The sequence below is a fragment of the Myotis davidii genome, unplaced genomic scaffold, assembly GCF_000327345.1.
Source record: "Myotis davidii unplaced genomic scaffold, ASM32734v1 scaffold143, whole genome shotgun sequence".
In the NCBI taxonomy this organism is placed as follows: Eukaryota; Metazoa; Chordata; class Mammalia; order Chiroptera; family Vespertilionidae; genus Myotis; species Myotis davidii.
Genome location: NW_006294876.1, coordinates 1,655,293 through 1,675,390, shown reverse-complemented (window position 1 = coordinate 1,675,390; position 20,098 = coordinate 1,655,293). Strand labels below are relative to the sequence as shown.

Below are 20,098 nucleotides of genomic sequence, written 5' to 3'. Positions count from 1 at the left end.
ATTATGTTGATCATTATATCCCACATATGAGTGAGATCATGTGACATTTATCTTTCTCAGACTGGCTTATTTCACTTAGCATAATGCTCTCCAGTTCCACCCACGCTGTTGCAAATGGTAACTTCTTCACTCTTTAGAGAGTACAAGCCCCAGTCACGTTTTGTGTGGCCCATGCAGTAAAACCCAGAATGGCTGGCCCTGGCCGGATAGTTCAGTTGGTTGGAGCATCGCCCCGATGTGCCAAGGTTGTGGTGTCAGTCCCTGGTGAGAGCACATACAAGAATCAACCAATGAACGTGTAAACCGGTGGAACAACAAATCAATGTTTCTCTCTCTCTCCTTCTCCCTTTCTCTCTCTCTCTCTCAAATCAGTATTTTTTTTAAAAAAGAGTATACTTTAAAACAGTGTTTTGCATTACTTTGAGATAATTCTAAGACATCTACATATCTGGCCTCATCTATGTTAAGGCCTGGAACACTGAGCCTTAATTCTCCCAGATCTGTGAGCTTGTCCACCACAGTCCCCACCAGGCCCTATCGCCCACAAGCTCACTCATTTCACTCATTTTCCTTACCTGCTGGGCCCTGTGGTCCAGTATTTGCAACTCTTTTACGTATTGCCTCATGGATTCTGGGTCTCAATATAGGTTTTAAAAAAATAGTATTTTGTACATAGTGCCTCCATTCAGCGTAAGCTTTTGAAGGGAAGTGTTTCAATTTTTAATGGGCTTGTCGAGCAACGCTCTTAATTAAACTTGGCTCAAATAAAAAAGAAAATGAGTATGTTCTTAAGCCAGTCTTGGACATAATATATTGAATCAAATCTTAATTCTGACCAAATGGCAGAATAAAGCCCTTTTTAAAAGCATGAATTTTAGCCATTCAAGTGAGTAAGTATTCTATTTATAGCTGCCAGGGGTTAAGGCTTCCAACAGCTTTCACCCGCCCCCTTCCCTACCACTAATGCCAGTGCACACACCCATGCATGCATGAGCATGCACACACACACACACACACACACACATGAACACACACACACACACCATGTCCCCACCTCGATATTGAATTTCAGCCTCCAGCAAGTCAGACTTTTTCCATTAGTTTGGTTTGGGATCATTTCTGAGCTAAAGGCATGCCTCCTGGCTGGCTGCCAACTGAACGCAGAACGCAAGGAAATTCTGTGTATTCCTCAAAAACAACAACAAAGAAAACCTGATTCTATCTTCCCTTTAGCATTTGTCAAGTTCACCAAAAAGGATCCTACATTTCTCACAGCACTTCCATTCTTTTGTGATTGCTATCTTAACACAAATACCAAAAATTGCTTGCTTTCCCCAGATATAAAACAAACAACTTTCATATTCAGAATTGAAAGGTGCTAAAAACTCACCAAATAGAAAAGGTACAAGCAGCTCTCAATGCTTTCTTAAAACTCTTGCCAAGTACTTTTAAAAATCCAAACCTTGAGTGATATCATCAATTCCTCTCTGACTAGCAATAGCGCAAGGAGTGGGATACATGGTAGTTTTGCCAGGAAATCCAGGCCACTGTTCCGTAAATTGTGGGTGAACATTTCAAACTATGCTGTCCTGCTTCTCCTCGCCTGGCCACCTGACACTCAAGACGGAACAATTAATTTTAAGTTCTGCCCGGGGAGAACTCCTTCCCAGGCCTGTCTTGGAGAAATTGCACCTGCAGGGTGGAGACTCCCACTAAGAACTGTCATCACTGAGACCCCAGGATGGCAACAGTCAGAGACGGGGGAGGAGGTCAGGAGGGGACGGGTCTACCCAGAAGCATGATCACCCTGGGCAGTGGCCTAAGCAGGAGCCACTCTGTGTGATTGGGGTGGGTGTGGCCAGGGGACCACCAGATCTGGAGTCAGAACAAAAGTGACCAGTTAGAACCATAATACATCCATGGGTATTAAAGTTCAAAAATAAGGACAGCAACAATGAGAGCTCTAAACACAACAGGCAAAGCCAAGCCTATACCTACTTGGGGTGCACGGGACAGGGGGTGTTGAGGATGCTGCTGAGGAGGCACCAGCAGAAGGAAGAACCTCCATCATGGGGGTACTCTGTACCTCAATGTTGAATGTTTTCTATCATTTCAGCGAGGCAAGGAACAAGATATGACACCCATCTATAGCCTGGGCTCCGCACTGGAAGCAGGCACCTGGGGCCACGGACTTGGGCAATAGGAAAGTCTGGCAGAGCGACATCTGTCTGATCCCAATATTAGAGCAGCCAGACATCGAGAACTCACCCCTGGGGTCCACTCTGCTGATCTCACCTGCTGGCCACACAGTCACTCTATGTGATTCTGACCCGTGACACCTTCCAAGGAACTTCATGAGCTTCTGCTGGAACACCCTACGAAGCCCGCAGGACCCATTTGTAAAAGAACCGAATGATGATATCCCTCATCAGTAAGTCTAGGCAAGTGGTCGGCAAACTCATTAGTCAACAGAGCCAAATATCAACAGTACAACGATTGAAATTTCTTTTGAGAGCCAAATTTTTTAAACTTAAACTATATAGGTAGGTACATAGTTATTAACTTAATTAGCGTACTCCTAAGGCTTAGGAAGAGCCACACTCAAGGGGCCAAAGAGTCGCGTGTGGCTCGCGAGCGCAGTTTGCCGACCACTGGTCTAGGCTATCAGAGAGCAGCCAGCAAAAGAACAAATCACTATGTCTCATCACATCTCAGGAGCAAGAGTGTCCGAGGAAGCCTAAGTGGCCCATCTATGTCACTGTTAATTCTGTACACCTGTTACTTTTGCTGAAGCCACTATTTTTGTTTTGTCCACTTGCAATGTTGAGTTTCTAGGCCCAGGTATGCCGACCTATCAAGCCCAGACTTCCATCATGAGGGAGCCCTAGACAAAACACACCCTCAATCTGGGTACACAAGCCATGAAAATAACCTTGAAACATGATCGCTGCCCAGTGTGGGATCATAAAGCAGTAAGAAAAGTCCAAACATTTGATAAATCCACAGAAAATCTTGCAAACTGGCAATGCACCTGGCCAGGAGACTCTGATAAGCTCTCGAGACACCAACTCAGAAGAAAAAAATGAGCACAGGCTCCAAATCCACACAAAAAACTTGGAATTCCATCTCCCAGCTGTGACTTAACTAGTTACTTAGTCTCTCAAAGCCACAACTGACCAACTCTATCTGAGATTAACAATAGCTGCTCACATGCAGAGGATTTAATTGCATGATGTATACAAGGGGTTTAGCACAGTAAATGCTACCAGGTAAAATGTCTCATAAATATATTATTGCTAGTTTTAGAAGTTTACAGCATCTGGATAAACCTTAGAGATGTTTCAGGTTCATGGGTTAATCAACAGTCCTTCCTCCGAGTCCTCTGGTGCGCCCTCCATGACATCATGGTCCCAGGAAGGCAGGGGTGGGAATCCACTCAGCCTAGATGTCAATTTTAGCATAGCCTTAGTCTCACACATGCCGGGTCCCTCACAGGTCCCTTCGCACAACTGAATCATGCTGAATTCCACCAACAGCAGTCTTTTAACAAGCAGTGATCTCTAAAGCAAAGGAACCGTTCACCATACTCAGGTTGCTTATTAATCTGAATTAATTGAGTGGGAGAATAAGTACCTGGTGCTGGTCCCTTACAAGCTGAATGGCTTGGTCAGAGTGTTAATTGGTGACAGTGTCATTGCCGAAGCCTCATTGCCGACCTATCAAGCCCAGACTTCCATCATGAACCATCTCCAGAGACCTTCCTTCCATGTCAGGGTCAGCTAATGCCCAACAAATTATCCACTTAAATTAACTATGTCAACAGATAGTGGCACAGACTCTTATTCTAACACAGTGGTTCTCAACCTTCTGGCCCTTTAAATACAGTTCCTCATGTTGTGACCTAACCATAAAATTATTTTCGTTGCTACTTCATAACTGTAATGTTGCTACTGTTATGAATCGTAATGTAAATATCTGATATGCAGGATGGTCTTAGGCGGCCCCTATGAAAGGGTCATTCCACCGCCCAAGGGGTCGCGACCAACAGGTTGAGAACCACTGCTCTAGGAAGATGTCTCATTTAGAGCATCTTACATGTTAAAAAGCAACAAGGTCCAAAGAACATCAGATTAAATTGTTTTCTTCTGTCCTCCTGCTGGAAGGGAGGCGGGGAAAGGGGGTGAGGAGAAACATGGAGAGAACTCACTCCTACCACAATGTACACTTTAAACATCTTACAATTTTCTATGTCAATTATCTCTCAATAAAACTAAAATAATTTTTCTAAAAAAAAACCACTCGCTCCTAAACCGCAGATTAAATCCAGGAACTTTAAAACAAACCCAACTTAATTTCCCTCCTGCCTGGAGGTTTGGGGAGAGCTGTAAGGGTGTAAATTTCTAAATATCCTCCCAATTATTTTTAGCAAATCAGAGTTCTGCTTGCTGATTCAACAGCCTTAATCAAGCTTTCGGTGATTCATTCCTGTGGCTTGCAAGAAAACAACATGCCAGGTGAAAATTAAGCAGAAAAGAAAAAATCACACCCTTACTCATCCAAACTGAGAGAGGTGGAAAAGAAGAGGTGTGGAGTTTCACTTATGACTGGTTCCAAGAAGCCGCCTCTTGCTTTAATCAAGATCGGTAATCTGAGTGCTTGGTTATTATCAGGGGAGGTCCAGAGAGCAGAGCGCCGATCTGTGATGCTGGCCCTCCCTAGCTTCCTTCCGTCTCAGAAACACGTATCGGTTTCCTGGTGTTCGATGACACAACTTGTCCAATTGTCTATTTCCTTGCTGTTTTAGGATCAAGTGCAAGCTCATAGTTAAGGAAGCCTGGAAAAACATAACTTTATATCTCACTATATAAATATACATCTTTATACCTGATAACTATATTTATTTTTCACTATATACTACAGAAATCGATTTTAGAATAAATATAACTAACATAGCCCTAGACGGTTTGGCTCAGTGGATAGAGCGTCGGCCTGCGAACTGAAAGATCCCAGGCTCGATTCCGGTCAAGGCACATGCCCAGGTTGTGGGTTCGATTTCCAGTCGGGGACTTGCAGGAGGCAGCTGATCAATGATTCTCTCTCATCATGGATGTTTCTAACGCTCTCTTCCTCTTCCTTCGTCTCTGAAATCAATAAAAATATATATATATACATAACATATCTATAGATCTAGATATATGGTATAGGTAAGCTATAAAATATAACTCCGATATTAATTTTAAAAAATCAGATGAATGTATCATATGCCCACACATGTGCATACATACCTCTAAAAAGTACACTACAGGAACAATCTTGGTGCTGTTGGCATTTGGACTGAATCGATCTGTGCTGTGGGGAGCTGTCCTGTGCATCTGAGGATGGTCAGCAGCATCCCTGGTTTCTACCCCCTGTATGCTGATAGCACCCTCCCCACATGGGTGGTAACAACCAAAAATGTCTCCAGGCATCACTAAATAGCCTCAGGGAGGCAAAATCGCCCCAAGCTGAGAACCACTATTCTATATAAAACATAATTCTAATCCCATTCCTAAAGATCTGCCCAGCCCTTACCAACATCCAGACCGCACACTTTATGACACAGAACACACCTGCTGATACAACCACACCAGACTCTTCTTTGTAAACTACAGAATCTGTCTTTGTTAGGAATGAAAAACATTAGCAGCTACCATATCACCCTCTTAACTAAATTACAGCTTTGGAAAGTTGATTTAAATGTAAACCATTCATTACTTTTTAAATTTCTCACCTCACTTGAAGGAAGGTCAACCCCCCAAATAGTTTCTTAAAATTTTACTGCTTGCTATGAACCTAAAACTCCTCTTAAAAAAAAAAAAAATCCCTGTAAAAGAAAATGTACCCCTGAACGGGAATGAAGTGGCACTTTCTCCATCTTTGCTGAGGAAGATATGAATAGCTCAAGTGCCCACATCTGTGATGAGGGCCACTGACATCCACAAGGCAGACAGCAGCTGTCAGCTCTGCAGATGACAAGCAAGAGTCACAAAACTGCCCACAGACTCCAAAGCAAACATGCCTCTCGCGGCATCACTTCATGGGAAGCTGGGGGTTGTCAGAAACAGACAAAAGCCATGACAAATGACTTAGGAAATCTAGTGTGACCTTCGCCTTCAGTAGAGACGCTCCCCAGAAACCTTAAAAGTTTCATTGAGCCCTAGCCGGTTTGGCTCACTGGATAGAGCGTTGGCCTGGGGACTAAAGAGTCCCAGGTTCGATTCCGGTCAAGGGCATGTACTTTGGTTGCAGGCACATTCCCAGTAGTGGGTGTGCAAGAGGCAGCTGATCAATGTTTCCCTCTCATCGATGTTTCTAACTCTCTATCCCTCTCCCTTCCTCTCTGTAGAAAATCAATAAAATATATTTATAAAACATTTTAAAAAAAGTTTCATTGAAACTAGTCTTTGAATCTTCTTCCCAATCAGTGTTCACCTATATGTGTTCACTTGCTGCCATCACATTACCAATCAGAGGACTGTGTTCGCTTTGATGGATTACAGGAAAATTTCTATTCCTTAGTCCTGTTGCTGGCACAAATGGGTAAGTCTTCCCCCCGCTTGTATCACACGACTTTGGAGAAGCAAATGCGCATTCCCAAAGATCTCCACACGGATTTTATCCATATCTCCTTCTATCTACAATACCCACTACCAGCATCTCCACATGAATCCAAGTTCCATCTTTGGGTCCAAATCCTGGTTCTACCACTTCCCAGCTGTGCGAACTTGGGAAAATTACTTAACTTCTAAGACTCTGTATATGTCCTATGTAAAATGCAGAGGAGAATGGCACCAACCTCATTAAGACTGTTGGAGAGATTAAATAAATTAATCCACATAAAAAATTTAACACAGACCCAGGCCATGGTAAGTGATCAATAAAATTAAACCAGTTAAAAGAAAGTGCAGGGGACATGAAGGCTGAACAACAACAACAACAAAACCCTGGTTAAGCCCCAAGGCAGAGTTTCTTCTTAAAAAAATATATTTGTATTGATTTCAGAGAGGAAGGAAGAGGGAGACAGACAGAAACATCAATGATGAAAGAGAATCACTGATCAGCTGCCTCCTGCAAGCCCCACACTGGGGATCGAGCTTGCAACCTGGGCATGTGCCCTGACTGGGAATTGAACCGTGACCTCCTGGTTCATAGGTCAATGCTCAACCATTGAGCCACGCCTGCCGGATCTGAGTTCCATTTATTCAATCTGTTACCAAAGTCCCTCAGGATATAAACCCTAATGATATTTCCTCCTTGGACAAATAAACCGTTGACTTGACTTAGAGAACACGACTAGAATAAATATTTTTTCTTTAAAAGGTAACTTTGTCCTCAGTAAGGTTAAGATAGGATATATACCCTTATAAAAAATAAATAAATAAAAAATTAAATAGATAGATAGATAGATAGATATAAATGAGCTTCCAGAATTCTGCTTTCCTGGAGGGAATAGCTCTTCAACTTCATCAAACATTTTATAACTCGAAAGAAAACCCTCCTGCGGCCTTTAGCCCATTTCCTGTCTCATATGCACACGCCAACTCTAAAGATTACCAGTTAGGGATCTGGTGGAGGTTTAAGAGCCTGTGGAATTTTAAGAGACTTAAAAGACACAACCCTCAGTTATATTTCTGACCCCATCATCTGTGGCAGACTTTCGGTAAAGTACCCAGTTCTCTTTGCCTCCGGGTAAAAGGAATCTACTTGGTATCGCAGAAATAACAGGGGCATAAAGACTGAGCTCCAGCCCTGTCAGATCTCTCTGAACTCCTTGAGAGAGGTTGTCCACTTCCGAAGCACACTTTCTGAGCACACCATACAACCCACAGAAGAGCAAGGCCTGGGAAAGTCAAGCTAGCATGAGTTTTGCTCCCCATTTTTACTCTTAGAATGGATGACTCATATTTTAATTTTTTCAAAAAATAAAATACTGGGAAATAATTATGCTGGAGAGTCAGATGTCCAAATTAACCTTCACAACTTAGACAAAACAGCCCCTGACTGGCTTACTTTCCAAAATATGATAGAATCCACTCATCCTACTTTCACAACCAAGAGCTCATTTTATCCAATGTTTTTTCTTCTTATGTTAACTTTGAAAAACAAGAGATTCAATCTTTGAAATATTTGTATGAAAGGCATGGGGCTTTTGTGAAGAGAACCTTAAGTGAGCATTGTTTTAGGACCTAAAACAGAGAAAGCTAACCTACCAGATCTGCACAAAGGCAAGAAGGAAACTGTTATGGCTGGAAAATACCACATTACCAAGAGGAACATCCAAGAATTCCGGTGGCTCTCAAGGGCTGAAAAAATTAAGGTCAAAATTTACAGTCTGCACCTGACTTCATTTTTTTGAAGATGAACTTGTCACCTATTCTTGAGAATCCCTAGGGCAGCGGTTCTCAACCTGTGGGTCGCGACCCCTTTGGGGGTCGAACAACCCTTTCACAGGGGTCACCTAAGACCATCGGAAAACACATATATAATTACATATTGTTTTTGTGATTAATCACTATGCTTTAATTATGTTCAATTTGTAATAATGAAATTGGGGGTCACCACAACATGAGGCACTGTATTTAAGGGTCGCGGCATTAGGAAGGTTGAGAATCACTGCCCTAGAGAATGAAAATCTTTGGAAATGCAGTACCTACGATTCACAAGGCCGTATTCTAATGACCCCCTCCTACACAAGGCAAAAACGTGTAAAAGTGTGGGGAGGCTGCTAACTTATATCTTCTTAAAAATCGGAAAGCAGTTCAGAAATAGTGCCTACTGAAGACTCCACTTCTGACAGCAAACAACAACACATCTACTAGATGTGGAAAATGCCCACAGGCAACTTGGCCTTGGAAAGATACTTGGTTTCCAAAGAGAGACTCCAAGGGCAGCAATGGAAGAATTAGGAAAGATCACCAAGAACAAACAAGTGCCATTAGAGATCAAGGGTGAGACCAGCCACAGCCTCTTATTCTCAATTACTATGTATGGATTGGAAAACTGGGCAGTGAAGAAGGCTGATAGGAAAAACATTGATTCTCCTGAATTACGGGATTGAAGAGAGCTCTACAGATACCCTGGATGACCAGAAAGACCAACAAGGGGATCCCTCAATTAAATTAAGCCCAAAATATCGCTGGAGTCAAAAATGACAAACTGAAGCAGTCCTAATTTGGGCACATCATGACAATGTAGGGTTCTTTGGAAAAGACAACAATGCTGGGAAAAATAGAAAGCAGCAGGAAAAGAGGAAGATCAGGTATGAGATGGATTGGCTCCATTTAATTATAACAAGAAAAAGGTAGCAAGATCAGGGACCCAAGGTGGTGACAGACAGAGCCTACTAGGTTGGCACAGAAATTGACTCTATGTGTGAGGGTAGTTCAGGCAGTGTCCCAGGACTGGGGTGTCGGGATGGCCCAGTCCCTGGCTGATCAAGTGGGTGGAGGCTATCGCTTCTCACACCTCCAACAGGATGACCCCCTCACCGCTGCCACCACTATACACTTGACCCAAGTCAGGGCACTTTCAATGGCCTTAGAAGTCCTAGAAATCAAATCCCCTTTCCATTCCGTCCTGCTGAGATACTGATGGATGTCAGGAATACCTTTTTTAAAAGTTTTTTAAAAATTGATTTGAGAGAAAGGAAGGAAAGGAGAGAGAAAGAAACATCAATGTGAGAAAGAAACATCGAGCAGTTGCCTCTTGCATGTGCCCCAACTGGGGATCAAACCTGCAACCTGGGTATGTGCCCTGACCAGGAATCAATCCTGCCACCTTTTGGTGTATGGATCAATGCCCCAACCAACTGAGCCACACTGGCCAAGTCAGGAATAGCTTGTTGCATTAGCGTTCAGTGGCCAGGAAGTCTTGGCTCTAGCAAACTCCAGCATCCATTTCCTCACCTGGCTAGGCCACATAAGGCTGTAACATGTTAGGATTGTGACATTGACAGCATTAACCATGCCAAAGTCATTTCATTTCATGAAGTCTCTGTTTCAGGGAAGAGACCAGGAATTGGAATCTGCTAGTTGGCACCATGATGAGCAAGAGTTTGAATGCACCAGGTCTGAGTGAATCTACCTCACAAGACTTGAGAATGGTGTCACAGGTCAGAAAATTCTTAGACAACAGCATTTAAATTTACTACAAGGAGCAAATAAGGAGGGCCAGGGAATCTGGGGTGTTAACCATGGGACAAAATGAGTACTTTATTATGCAAATGATGGTGAGCCTCAGAATGATAATGGATGTTAGCAACAGGTATTAAATGAATACCAGAATAATGAAGCTCTACTGGTAATTAAATGGAACAGACTGTCCATGCACACAGCATGGGTGGGTCTCAAGGGTACTGAGTGGGAAGTCCCACCTCAGAAGGTTTACATACTGTCGGATTCATTTACATAACACTATAATGACAAACTCACAGAGAACAGATTAGCAGTGAATAGAGAATTAGGGGGGATATTTCTCATGGGTTAGCACAAAGCATGGAGCGTTCCGTATTGGGATCGTGCTGGTGGTTACACAAACCCATATATGTGAAAACACTGAAGTGTGTGAAAAACAGGTGAAATCTAAACGAGGTGTGAGTGCTATACCAATGTCAATGTCCTGGTTTTGATACTGTACTACTGTTATATAAGATGTCACCACCGAGCAAGCTGGGTGACAGCTACACAGGACCGTGCTGTACTATTCTGGCAACTGCTGAGCCTATTGTTTAAAAAAAAAAAAGCATCCCAGAATAAAACTGAAATAAATACCTGGGGGAGAGCGCAGGAGATATAACTTAGTTCAAGATGTTCTCAACTTTCAGAGAACACGACCTTCTAGAGAGCAACTGTCAGTCTCATCACTCTGTACAGTATAATACACATTTCTCTAATGCTCTGGGGAGAGGATCTGAAAGGGAACTTAGGGAGTGAGAAAGCCTTGGACAGAGGGTACAGCCGGATACGGGTATTCTAACCAGACACAACACCTTAACCCATGACTTGGATGATAAACAATGATTTAGAGTTTGGATTACTAGTGAGACCCAAATTTAATGTATGGCCATAAAAGTATGGACACAGCACAGCGATTCTCAACTGGAGCCACTTTGCGCCACCTCCCTCCCCAGGGGACATGTGCAATGGCTGAAAATGTCAACAGTGACGAGGTTGAGAAGGCCGAGAAAGAGGGCACACTTACCCACATCTGCAAATCTGAGGCTGAAAACTACCGGAGGGCTGAATACCCTGGCCCTGAGCCCAATCATTAAAAGAACAAAATGGGGGAGGCAATAAACAGAGGCAAGGCTGCATGAAATGACAACATGGTAGAAGATGCAGTGCTATTTGCACCTAGCACTCAACACTTTTATTTCAAAGTTCATGGAAAGACTTCCCGGGGGTAATTAGTAAGAATAATAAGCCTTCAAGTCAAACATACACACACACACACAGAGAGAGAGAGAGAGAGAGAGAGAGAGAGACAGAGAGAGAGAGACCAGTGCTGCATGTCACCCAAATCCCTACAATTAAAACAACCACACCATAATTGTTGTGGCCCAGGGTTAACTCCCAAGGATACTTACAATGCAAAGGAATGAGAAGTAAAAGAAAAACCCATACAAACAATACCCTAAACCAGTGGTTCTCAACCTTCCTAATGCTGCGACCCTTTAATACAGTTCCTCATGTTGTGGTGACCCCCAACCATAAAATTATTTTTGCTGCTACTTCATAACTGTAATTTTGCTATGTTGTGAATCGTAATGTAAATATCTGAGATGCAGTATGTATTTCATTGTTACAAATTGAACATAATTAAAGCATAGTGATTAATCACAAAAATAATATGTAATTATATATGTGTTTTCTGATGGTCTTAGGCAACCCCTGTGAAAGGGTCACTCAACCCCCATAGGGGTTGTGACCCACAGGTTGGCAACCCACAGGTTGAGAACCGCTGCCCTAAACAAATGGTCAATGGTTCCCCACGCAGCCCAAGGCTGCATCCCTTGTGTGTGCCTTGGTCTTAAATGAACATTAGCAGCCACACTGGGGTTTTTGGGGAGCCATACATGAATTATCAGCCCTGCTATTATTAACTGAGAAGAATTCCTCTCTCCTCCATGTAGACTTAAAGAAGAACCTGACAGTGGCCACGGAAATCGAGTACTCAACGTTAATAGCCTCTGTTCAGCAATGCATGTCACTAACAAGAAGGTACAAAATCCCTCTTATCATAAGTACATCATGACTGAGTGTCTGGGCTGTGCCTGCAGTAAGCTGCACTGGCACATCTCATAAAACTTTTTGCGCCAAATGATAAGTAAAAATGTGCAAAACCCTTTGATGAAACATCTCCACTTTGATGAAATAATCAAACAAGCATGCAATGATACAGGAACAAGAATGTTTGTGTGATGCCTTCTATAAAAGCAAACAACTAGAAACAACCTAAAATGGTCATATAAATGATACATGCCCAGGAGAAATGGGCAGGGCCACTCTTAGAACCGGACACCTAGGACCCCTGCCTTGGGCTGTAGGCTTTAGAGTGCCCTGTACATAACAAAGGCACACACAAAAAGGTTAGCAGCAGTTCCTCAAAGAGCTAATCATGGTCTTGGGTAAAAAATATTATTAATTTCAATCTTATAATAAGTGGCAGTAATTTGATATGAACTAGTATTATTTTCCACTAATAATATTAGCAAAAGTTTCCCCCAACCCCAAGCAGAATGAATTTAGCCATTTCATTTTAAAAATGTGTTTAGAGAAAAATTTCCTCAATCGAAAAGGAACAATTGTGAAACATGCAACAAAATTGATAATTCAAGACAATACTTAAAAATCAGATTAAGGAAATAAAAATATTTGTATGACTAGAAAGGGAAAAAATTTACACACACATATCCCCAATCATTTTTATGTACACTATTTCATGGCCAAGGTGCATTAAGGAATAGTCTCATCTGAAAACAGACTTTTAATGAATTAACTTCTGTGTTCAGTTTTCTTTATAATATTCAGAGCATTGAAAACTTTGAAAAACAACTTAAGAAATATTTAATGGGCCTAAAGATCGTTTTAAGAAATGGTATGGCTCAGTGGTTGAGTTCCAACCTATGAACCAGGAGGTCACAGTTTGCTTCCTGGGTTGAGGGCTCAGTCCCCAGTAGGGGGTGGGCAGGAGGCAGCCAATCAATGATTTTTTCCCATCATTGATGCTTCTATCTCTCCCTCTCCTTTCCTCTCTGAAATCAATTTTTTAAAAAATGGGGAGATTCACAATGACTGACAAAATAAAATTTCAAAATTGTGTAAATCCTGTAATATCCATAACTTATCATATGCAATCCTATTCCTTTTTAAATCTAAATATGGCTATATGAGTTCTGTTGACAATGCTAGTAACTAATGCCCAGCCTTCTCCAAACTGAAATTAATACAAAAACAAATCTAAGAACCACAATGACTCAAGAAAGGTTTTCTACTTTGGCACTATCAATAATACACAAAGTATTGTGAACAGCATGACTACAATAAAATTAGTGAATCTTCTCAAATATGGGCAATCAAAATAGATTTAAGTTTCTCTGGCCTGGTGGATACATTTTCTGAAAAGCCCTCAGAGCGCAAGAAGCAAAAAATGCTATTCAAGGAAGGCTCCTTGAGCAACGTTGCTCTCTGCTGTCATGATCACCCCACGAGCGTTCACAACCTAACAAGTAGAGCACAACTATATGCAGAAACTCTGGGGAAGGAGCGGAATCTGTACTCGAAAGAGGAGATTCCATCAGAAAATCTAAAGGAGGACTTCTCCAATAACTGAGCAGTAGAATCAGGGAGAAAAATTATAGTCTTCCAACACTTTCTTTTAATAAAATAAACACTTCTTATAAACCCAGTTTTCTAAGTGCCTTCTTTTACAATCCCCCCACCATCCTCAGGAGGTTGGGCCAGCGGCTTTAGAAGTCACATTTTACAAAGAAACAGAAGATACTTGTCTTTCCTAAATCAAAAACAATCCAAATAAAAATTAGTGGCATGTTCAAAAGCTGATTCACAATTTCCTGCTGGGTTTGCAATGTTTCTGGGGTGTGGATCACTTGTTTTCCCAAACTCCCATGCTGTTTTCAACTCAAAAATCACTTACTAAGTGCCTACTGTATATGGCACTTTGGCTAAGGACACCAACAGGAGAGAAAAGCATGGCCAGGCTGTGAAGAACACAGAGGCTCTGATGACTGCTTGTCTGGGTTCAAATCTGGGCTGTCATTTTCTAGCTGTGTGACACTGGGCCAATGACTTAACCTCTCAGTGCCTCACTTTCCGTACGCATACAGTTGCTAAATGGATTAAATGAGGTAATGAATGTAAGTGCTCAGGACTTGCGGGGCACATAGAGCGCACTCAGTAAACATTAGCCTTATTTATCATTGTCTTCAAAGAATTGTAAAAAGCTTTGTAATTAATAAAAAAGATTATGAGCATCTCCCCTCCCGTCATAAAAAAAAAAATCTGTACTTGAGGGGAAAGTAGAGGCTACCCAAGGCTAGAATCCCATCCTTAAGGACCTTCCAGTGCAAAGGAGGTGATACAATCTGTAAATGGGATATTGAACCTCTCAAGGCTGTTTACTCACTTGAGAGGGGGTGGGGTGGGGGAAGGTATGTAAAGCCTCTGGGGACAGGAGTAAATTCCTAAGATGACCAGGATGGAAGGGCAGAGCCAAGTTCAGAGGAAAGAGAGGTAGGGGTCAGGTGAATTAGACCTGTCAGAGGCGGTTTCAAAAGGGAGCTGGGCAGGCGGGCCATCTGATTGGCAGCGAGGGTGGCCTGCACAGAGGTGCGGGCAGGGCTGGTAAGGGAGCCTCTGGAGCCCATTGCAGGCGGGGATGAATGAAGACAGTTGCAAGGTCAGAAAGGCCTGGAAAACCAGACTCGGGAACGTGAACTTGATTTTGTAAGCAATCCAGAGACGCTTTAAGACAGAATTCTGGAAATGCAAACTCTGTGTTGTACAGAGTGCACAGGCTGAAAGGGAGCACATTAACAAATGCAATCCAGCACCAGAAACATACCTGGGAAAGCTCTAAGGCCGACCTTTCCCTGCGCCTGTGAGTGCTGGGATTCACTCACCACCACAGCGCCCGTGCCTCTTGTCTCAGTTACAATAACTAAACTCTTATTATTACTCACCCACCTACCCCGTGCCAAGAGATGTAAATCTTATCTTGAATTCCATGCAAGGTCAACACGATTATGCCCACTTACAGACCAGTGAAACCAAGGCCAGGAAGGTCAGGTGACCTGGCCATGCTCCCACAGGGGGGAGAGGTAAAGGGGGCTCCCAAAGGCCACATCTTTTCTCCTTTTGGGATGGGGTGCTTTTCCCTCCACCCAGGGGCCTTTGGCATGAGGAAGTCTTGCCAAGATTAATCTAGACCTCACGTGTTACTCATTCTTGAAATGTTCCCTGCAAATTAATGACATGAAAATGTTACGAAGCAATTACCCTGAAAGCAAGATTTTGAAAACCCATTAACCAAAAGGTAGCCTCGCCTACAAATCTCAACAGAAGAGCACCTCCCAGGCTCGTGTCCTTACAGGTGACCCCACTTAAAGCCAGCAGAGCCGGAAAAGCAAACACTCTGCTTGCTCCCTTCAGCGCTCTGGTTGATATGAAGGCCCTGCCCAGGCTGGTTTGTGCCTGATTTTGTAGAGGCCACATGATGGGCGGGGAGCAGCCCTTCCCGCAGCCCTGGCCAGGGAGATCAGGGCTCCCTGCTGGCAACAACTGTCTTGCTTGCAGCTGCTCCCGGGGCTTTGCTGTTCCCAATGTGACAGGGGCCAAAAAATGTACTTGATAATAGAAATCATTGAGGGTGCGCAAAAAAGGCAAGACACTGTAACTCCACTGTGAGAAAAGGCACACGCTCTGGTTCTATTATACAGTCGTCAAGAGGGTGGGCTTCCGGATTTGGTGAGGCAAGGCAGTCCTCAGCACTTCCCTTTTGCCTGGGAGAGGTGATTTGAGGGGAGGGAAGGAGCTGCCAAAAATAACAGTCTTCATTTTTTTTTTAACCAAAACAAGAAATATCAATAAGCTCTAAAACCAAACAAAATAAAATGCTATGAAAAAATAGGCTCAAACACTCTTAGCACCTTAAAAAGCTCGTTAAACAACCCCAGGTAACAACCAAACCCAAACTGAGTGTTCAGGAGGAAAAAGGCGTTTCCACTGAGACTCTTGCGAGTTGAGTTTGTTCCACCCTGGAGTGAACCAGGCTGTAAGAAATACATAGTGGAAAACATTCTAGTTGTACCTAACAAGTTATCCCTTAAAACATTCATACCTGCTTCCTGTATCTGGATGTCTCAGTATATTTGTGTACATTTTACATATTTATTCTGAAAAACCAAAGCGTTTGTATGTCCCATTAATAATCCTCAAAAGAGCTTTTGCTTGAACAGCCATTGTGCCACTCCTATTCCTAGAATGGAAAACAGAAAAGTCAAGCTCATGTATGAGTTCAACTGGTAGGTGCTTACTGGCCTTCCAGTGTTCTCAGCGCTGTACTTGGCCCTGGGGACATGGAAACAGCGTCCACTTCAAAATATCAACAACACATTTGCACAGTAGTCTGGCCACTGTGCTGGTTGAGACTTCTCTGCTATTTTTTTTAATTGCTTTGATTACAGCATAGCAAGACCTAGTTGCTGCCTAAAGTAAGCTTTTTAACAACTTACTTCCAAATGCTAAAGAAAACACACCTAGTTTTCCCAGAAGTGTACACACAATTTACTTGAGAGTGGCCATAAATATCTAAAGGCAGATCATGAAGAAACAAACTCTATTAGGGAGTGTGGGGTGCTCAGTTTCTCCAATCCCGGGGTACACTTTGAAGTCAGTAGCCATCAGCTGATGGGCGCGAGCCTCACAAGTGGCCCACTGACCTGGCCAGCAGGCAGATAGGTGTCTGCTGCTACTTACAGCAGAAACTCCAAGGCAAAAGGGCTGTGCATGCAAAACGCACGAGAATTCATTCCACGAGGCAACTGCTTCGTGGGTACAGGTCAGTGGTTCTCAAGAGGCGGTGATTTTGCTCCCCATGGCTCATCTGGCAATGTCCGCAGACATTTTAGTTGTCACAACTTGGGTCTACTAGCATCTAGAGGCCAGGGATGCTGCTCAACACCCTACAAGGCACAGAACAGTCCCCCTAAAACAAAGATTGAACTGGCCCAAAATGACACTGGTACCCAGTTTGAGAAACCCTGGCCCTGCTCTGAGTAACAGCTTCAAGTCCCAGGTAACTCCTATTTCCTTATCATTTGGCCAGTCATACATGAAGCCAATACATATAACATTTCCTTCAATGTTTTGTTCTCAACCGTTTAGCATTAGCTTCAAATTGTTGTCCGACAAGCAACAAGTCATTATGCCCAAATCACAATGGGAAAAATTACCAAAGAACAGGACACCACTTAGTGATACGGAGGCCCTCCGATTTTGCTGTCCTTGGAAATATCACTTCCACACTTACTGTTTCTACTCTCACAAGACATAGCAAGATTTTCTTCACTGGACAGTTTAACAAGAGGAGGCTCTGTTAGAAAACACTAAACAGAGAGACTACGTTAGGAGTTTGTTTTCAATTAATACAGCAATGTGTGGCCACCCTCATTGGCCCTGCTGGCCCACACCTTCAGGGGCAGAACGTTGAAGGCTGATTAGAAATACACCACCAAATTAAAAATATAATTTCAAATAAATGAAAATATCCTCAAAATGAACATTTCCACCAGCAACAGAGGGGAAAGGCTCTGGATTCTACAACAAGCTCTTCATCCTTGGGCAAGTGACTTAGTCTTTGACTTAAAATGCTTCGACTAGGAAATGAAGGGGACGGATGATCACTAAAAGACAACTTCACTATTATATTAATCATTGAAATAAAATCCAACAATACCTTACACTGAACCAAGGTATAGTGTAAGGAAAAAGTTTTTCAACCAGAAAATGTGAGAGGCATCTGTCCCACGTTATCCTGAAGTTCCCCCCACTTGCACTAGGGGGCAGAGTTCTTCCCAAGGGGAGGCCACAGACCCCCTGTGGTCCAGACAGGCTTCATGGAGACCAGGATCCCAAAAAACTCAACACAAATTCTATGTCCCATCCTATCTCTCAAGGGACCCAGAATACACAAAAGCAAAATAAAGCCAATAAAAGTTAAGAACTAGTGTCCTGCAGGCACAGCCTAGGTTTTCTAACGGATAAAAGCCCACTGGTCTTTTATCATGGCTTAATCTGCAATCCTGCAAAAAGTTCTCGTGTCTTGTTGCAGGCATGAAGTTCTACGGATTAGAAAATGCTACAGTCTCACATTTACAGATTTCATTCTTTAAAAACAGGTAAAAATACATATTAATGACTGATTAATTCCTTTCCAGCCCACATCTCACAGAGAATATGGGTATCACATGTGAGATGCCACTATGAAAAAAATTGGGTATTACTATTGCACAGGAATACATTTATCACTTTGGCCATTATAAACAGTTGTCTAAGTGGGCATAACGAAAGCAGAATGACTTGAAATATTATATCCAATTAAGTCTGAAACAGCAAGTTGGGGAACACAGATGCAACCCCTCACCAATCTAATGGGCAGGAACATTCCAAAACTGTCCTGGCTTCACAAAACACCCCCTGGCTCTCAATGAAAGTCCCATCTGACTCCCTGAAGTCAACTAAGTTTACATTGAGCCACTTCAAACCTCAAACTTAAACAGAACTCATTAAATAAACACAACCAAGAAAGGAAAGGGAGCCAGGAAACTACAGTAACTCTGGACCCCAGGGGGAGAGAGAGGGGAGAGAGGGTTCTCCAGTCAGGGATTTCAAGTCACTGTGCTGTCCCACCCTCAAGGAACCTAAAAGGAGCATCAGTTTAACCTGTTTAAATAGCCATTGTTTGCCCTAAAAGATTTTCTTTACATTCAAAATCTGCCCAGGGCAGTCCGCACAGATACCTGATCTTTTGATCTCAGCATCTGGAAGGATCTCAAACCCTACTGAGCGCTTCTCGGGGAGAACTACAGGTCCCGCACCCAAGGGGCAGAAAACACGGTGAGTGATTAAACGCGCCTTTCCCGCTCACACTCCATCACAGCCGGCTCCCCTGGAAGTGTGTGCACCCCTCGCACAGGAAGCCGGCTCGTTTTGCAAAGGAAATACCAGACCTTTCTTGGAGAAAGGCACGTCCCGGTGGAACATTTTACTGGGCTTCCTGCACCCAGGTAGTCGGGCAACAGAAGTCCTGGCCAGGCCCGGGCGCCCGCCGCGGGGACCCCGGTGAGCCGGCTACCCACCCAGAAGGAAGCTCACCTTCCCTACTCCCGGGGCAAAGGGGAAGCGCGGGACCAAGCAAAACCTGCCTGGCTTACTCATCCCGAGGCTCCCCCGGGGGGTGAGGGGGTGATTTCAGGCGATTCATGGGAAGTTTCGCCCTCCACGGCTTAGGGAAAGGTACCGGGCGGGCGCCCGGCGCGGTGGGCAGACCCCTCCTCCGGGGCACCGAGGCCAGGTCCGGGCAGGAAGGGAGCCCGCGCGGGGCGGCGAGCGCACTCACCTCGGGGAAGAAGTTGTCCATTGTTCCGGCGCGTTCCCCGACTTGCCGAGTCGGGTGTCCTGCTCGAAGAAGTCAGCCCAGCGGAAGGTCCGGGGAAGGAACCATGCATGTCACGGCGCGACTCCCAGGAACTCGAGCCCTAGGGGCTCTCCCGTGGCCATCGCCTGACCCCCGGCTCGTCTTTCGCACCTTTTGTTTGCCCAGACCCAATTCTCGAACTCCTCCGTCCCCAGCGCAGCCTTTGTCTCCTCTTCCTCCAAGTTCTTCACTTCTGGGCGCAGCGCACGCGAGCGGAGAACAGCTGGTGGCACATTCTTCCCCGGGGCTAGGGAGAGCGGCGCGGGGCTGGGGAGCGCTCCCCCTCCCTCTGAGCTGGGGCCCGAGGCGCCGGGCGCCGGCACCGGGACAGCAGCCAGGGCGCGCA

The 20,098-nt window shown here is 44.0% G+C and overlaps 1 protein-coding gene across 1 annotated transcript in view; it reads right to left on the bottom strand.

The window, feature by feature from the left end:
* Window positions 1-20,091, bottom strand: part of MYO10 (myosin X) — a 210,158-nt gene extending 190,067 nt beyond the window's left edge. Inside the window, 1 exon segment of the mRNA XM_006769445.2 lies at window positions 19,675-20,091. Within this exon segment, the coding sequence (XP_006769508.1) occupies window positions 19,675-19,695 (21 nt within the window). The 5' untranslated portion in view covers window positions 19,696-20,091.
* Window positions 20,092-20,098: the final 7 nt, after the last annotated feature.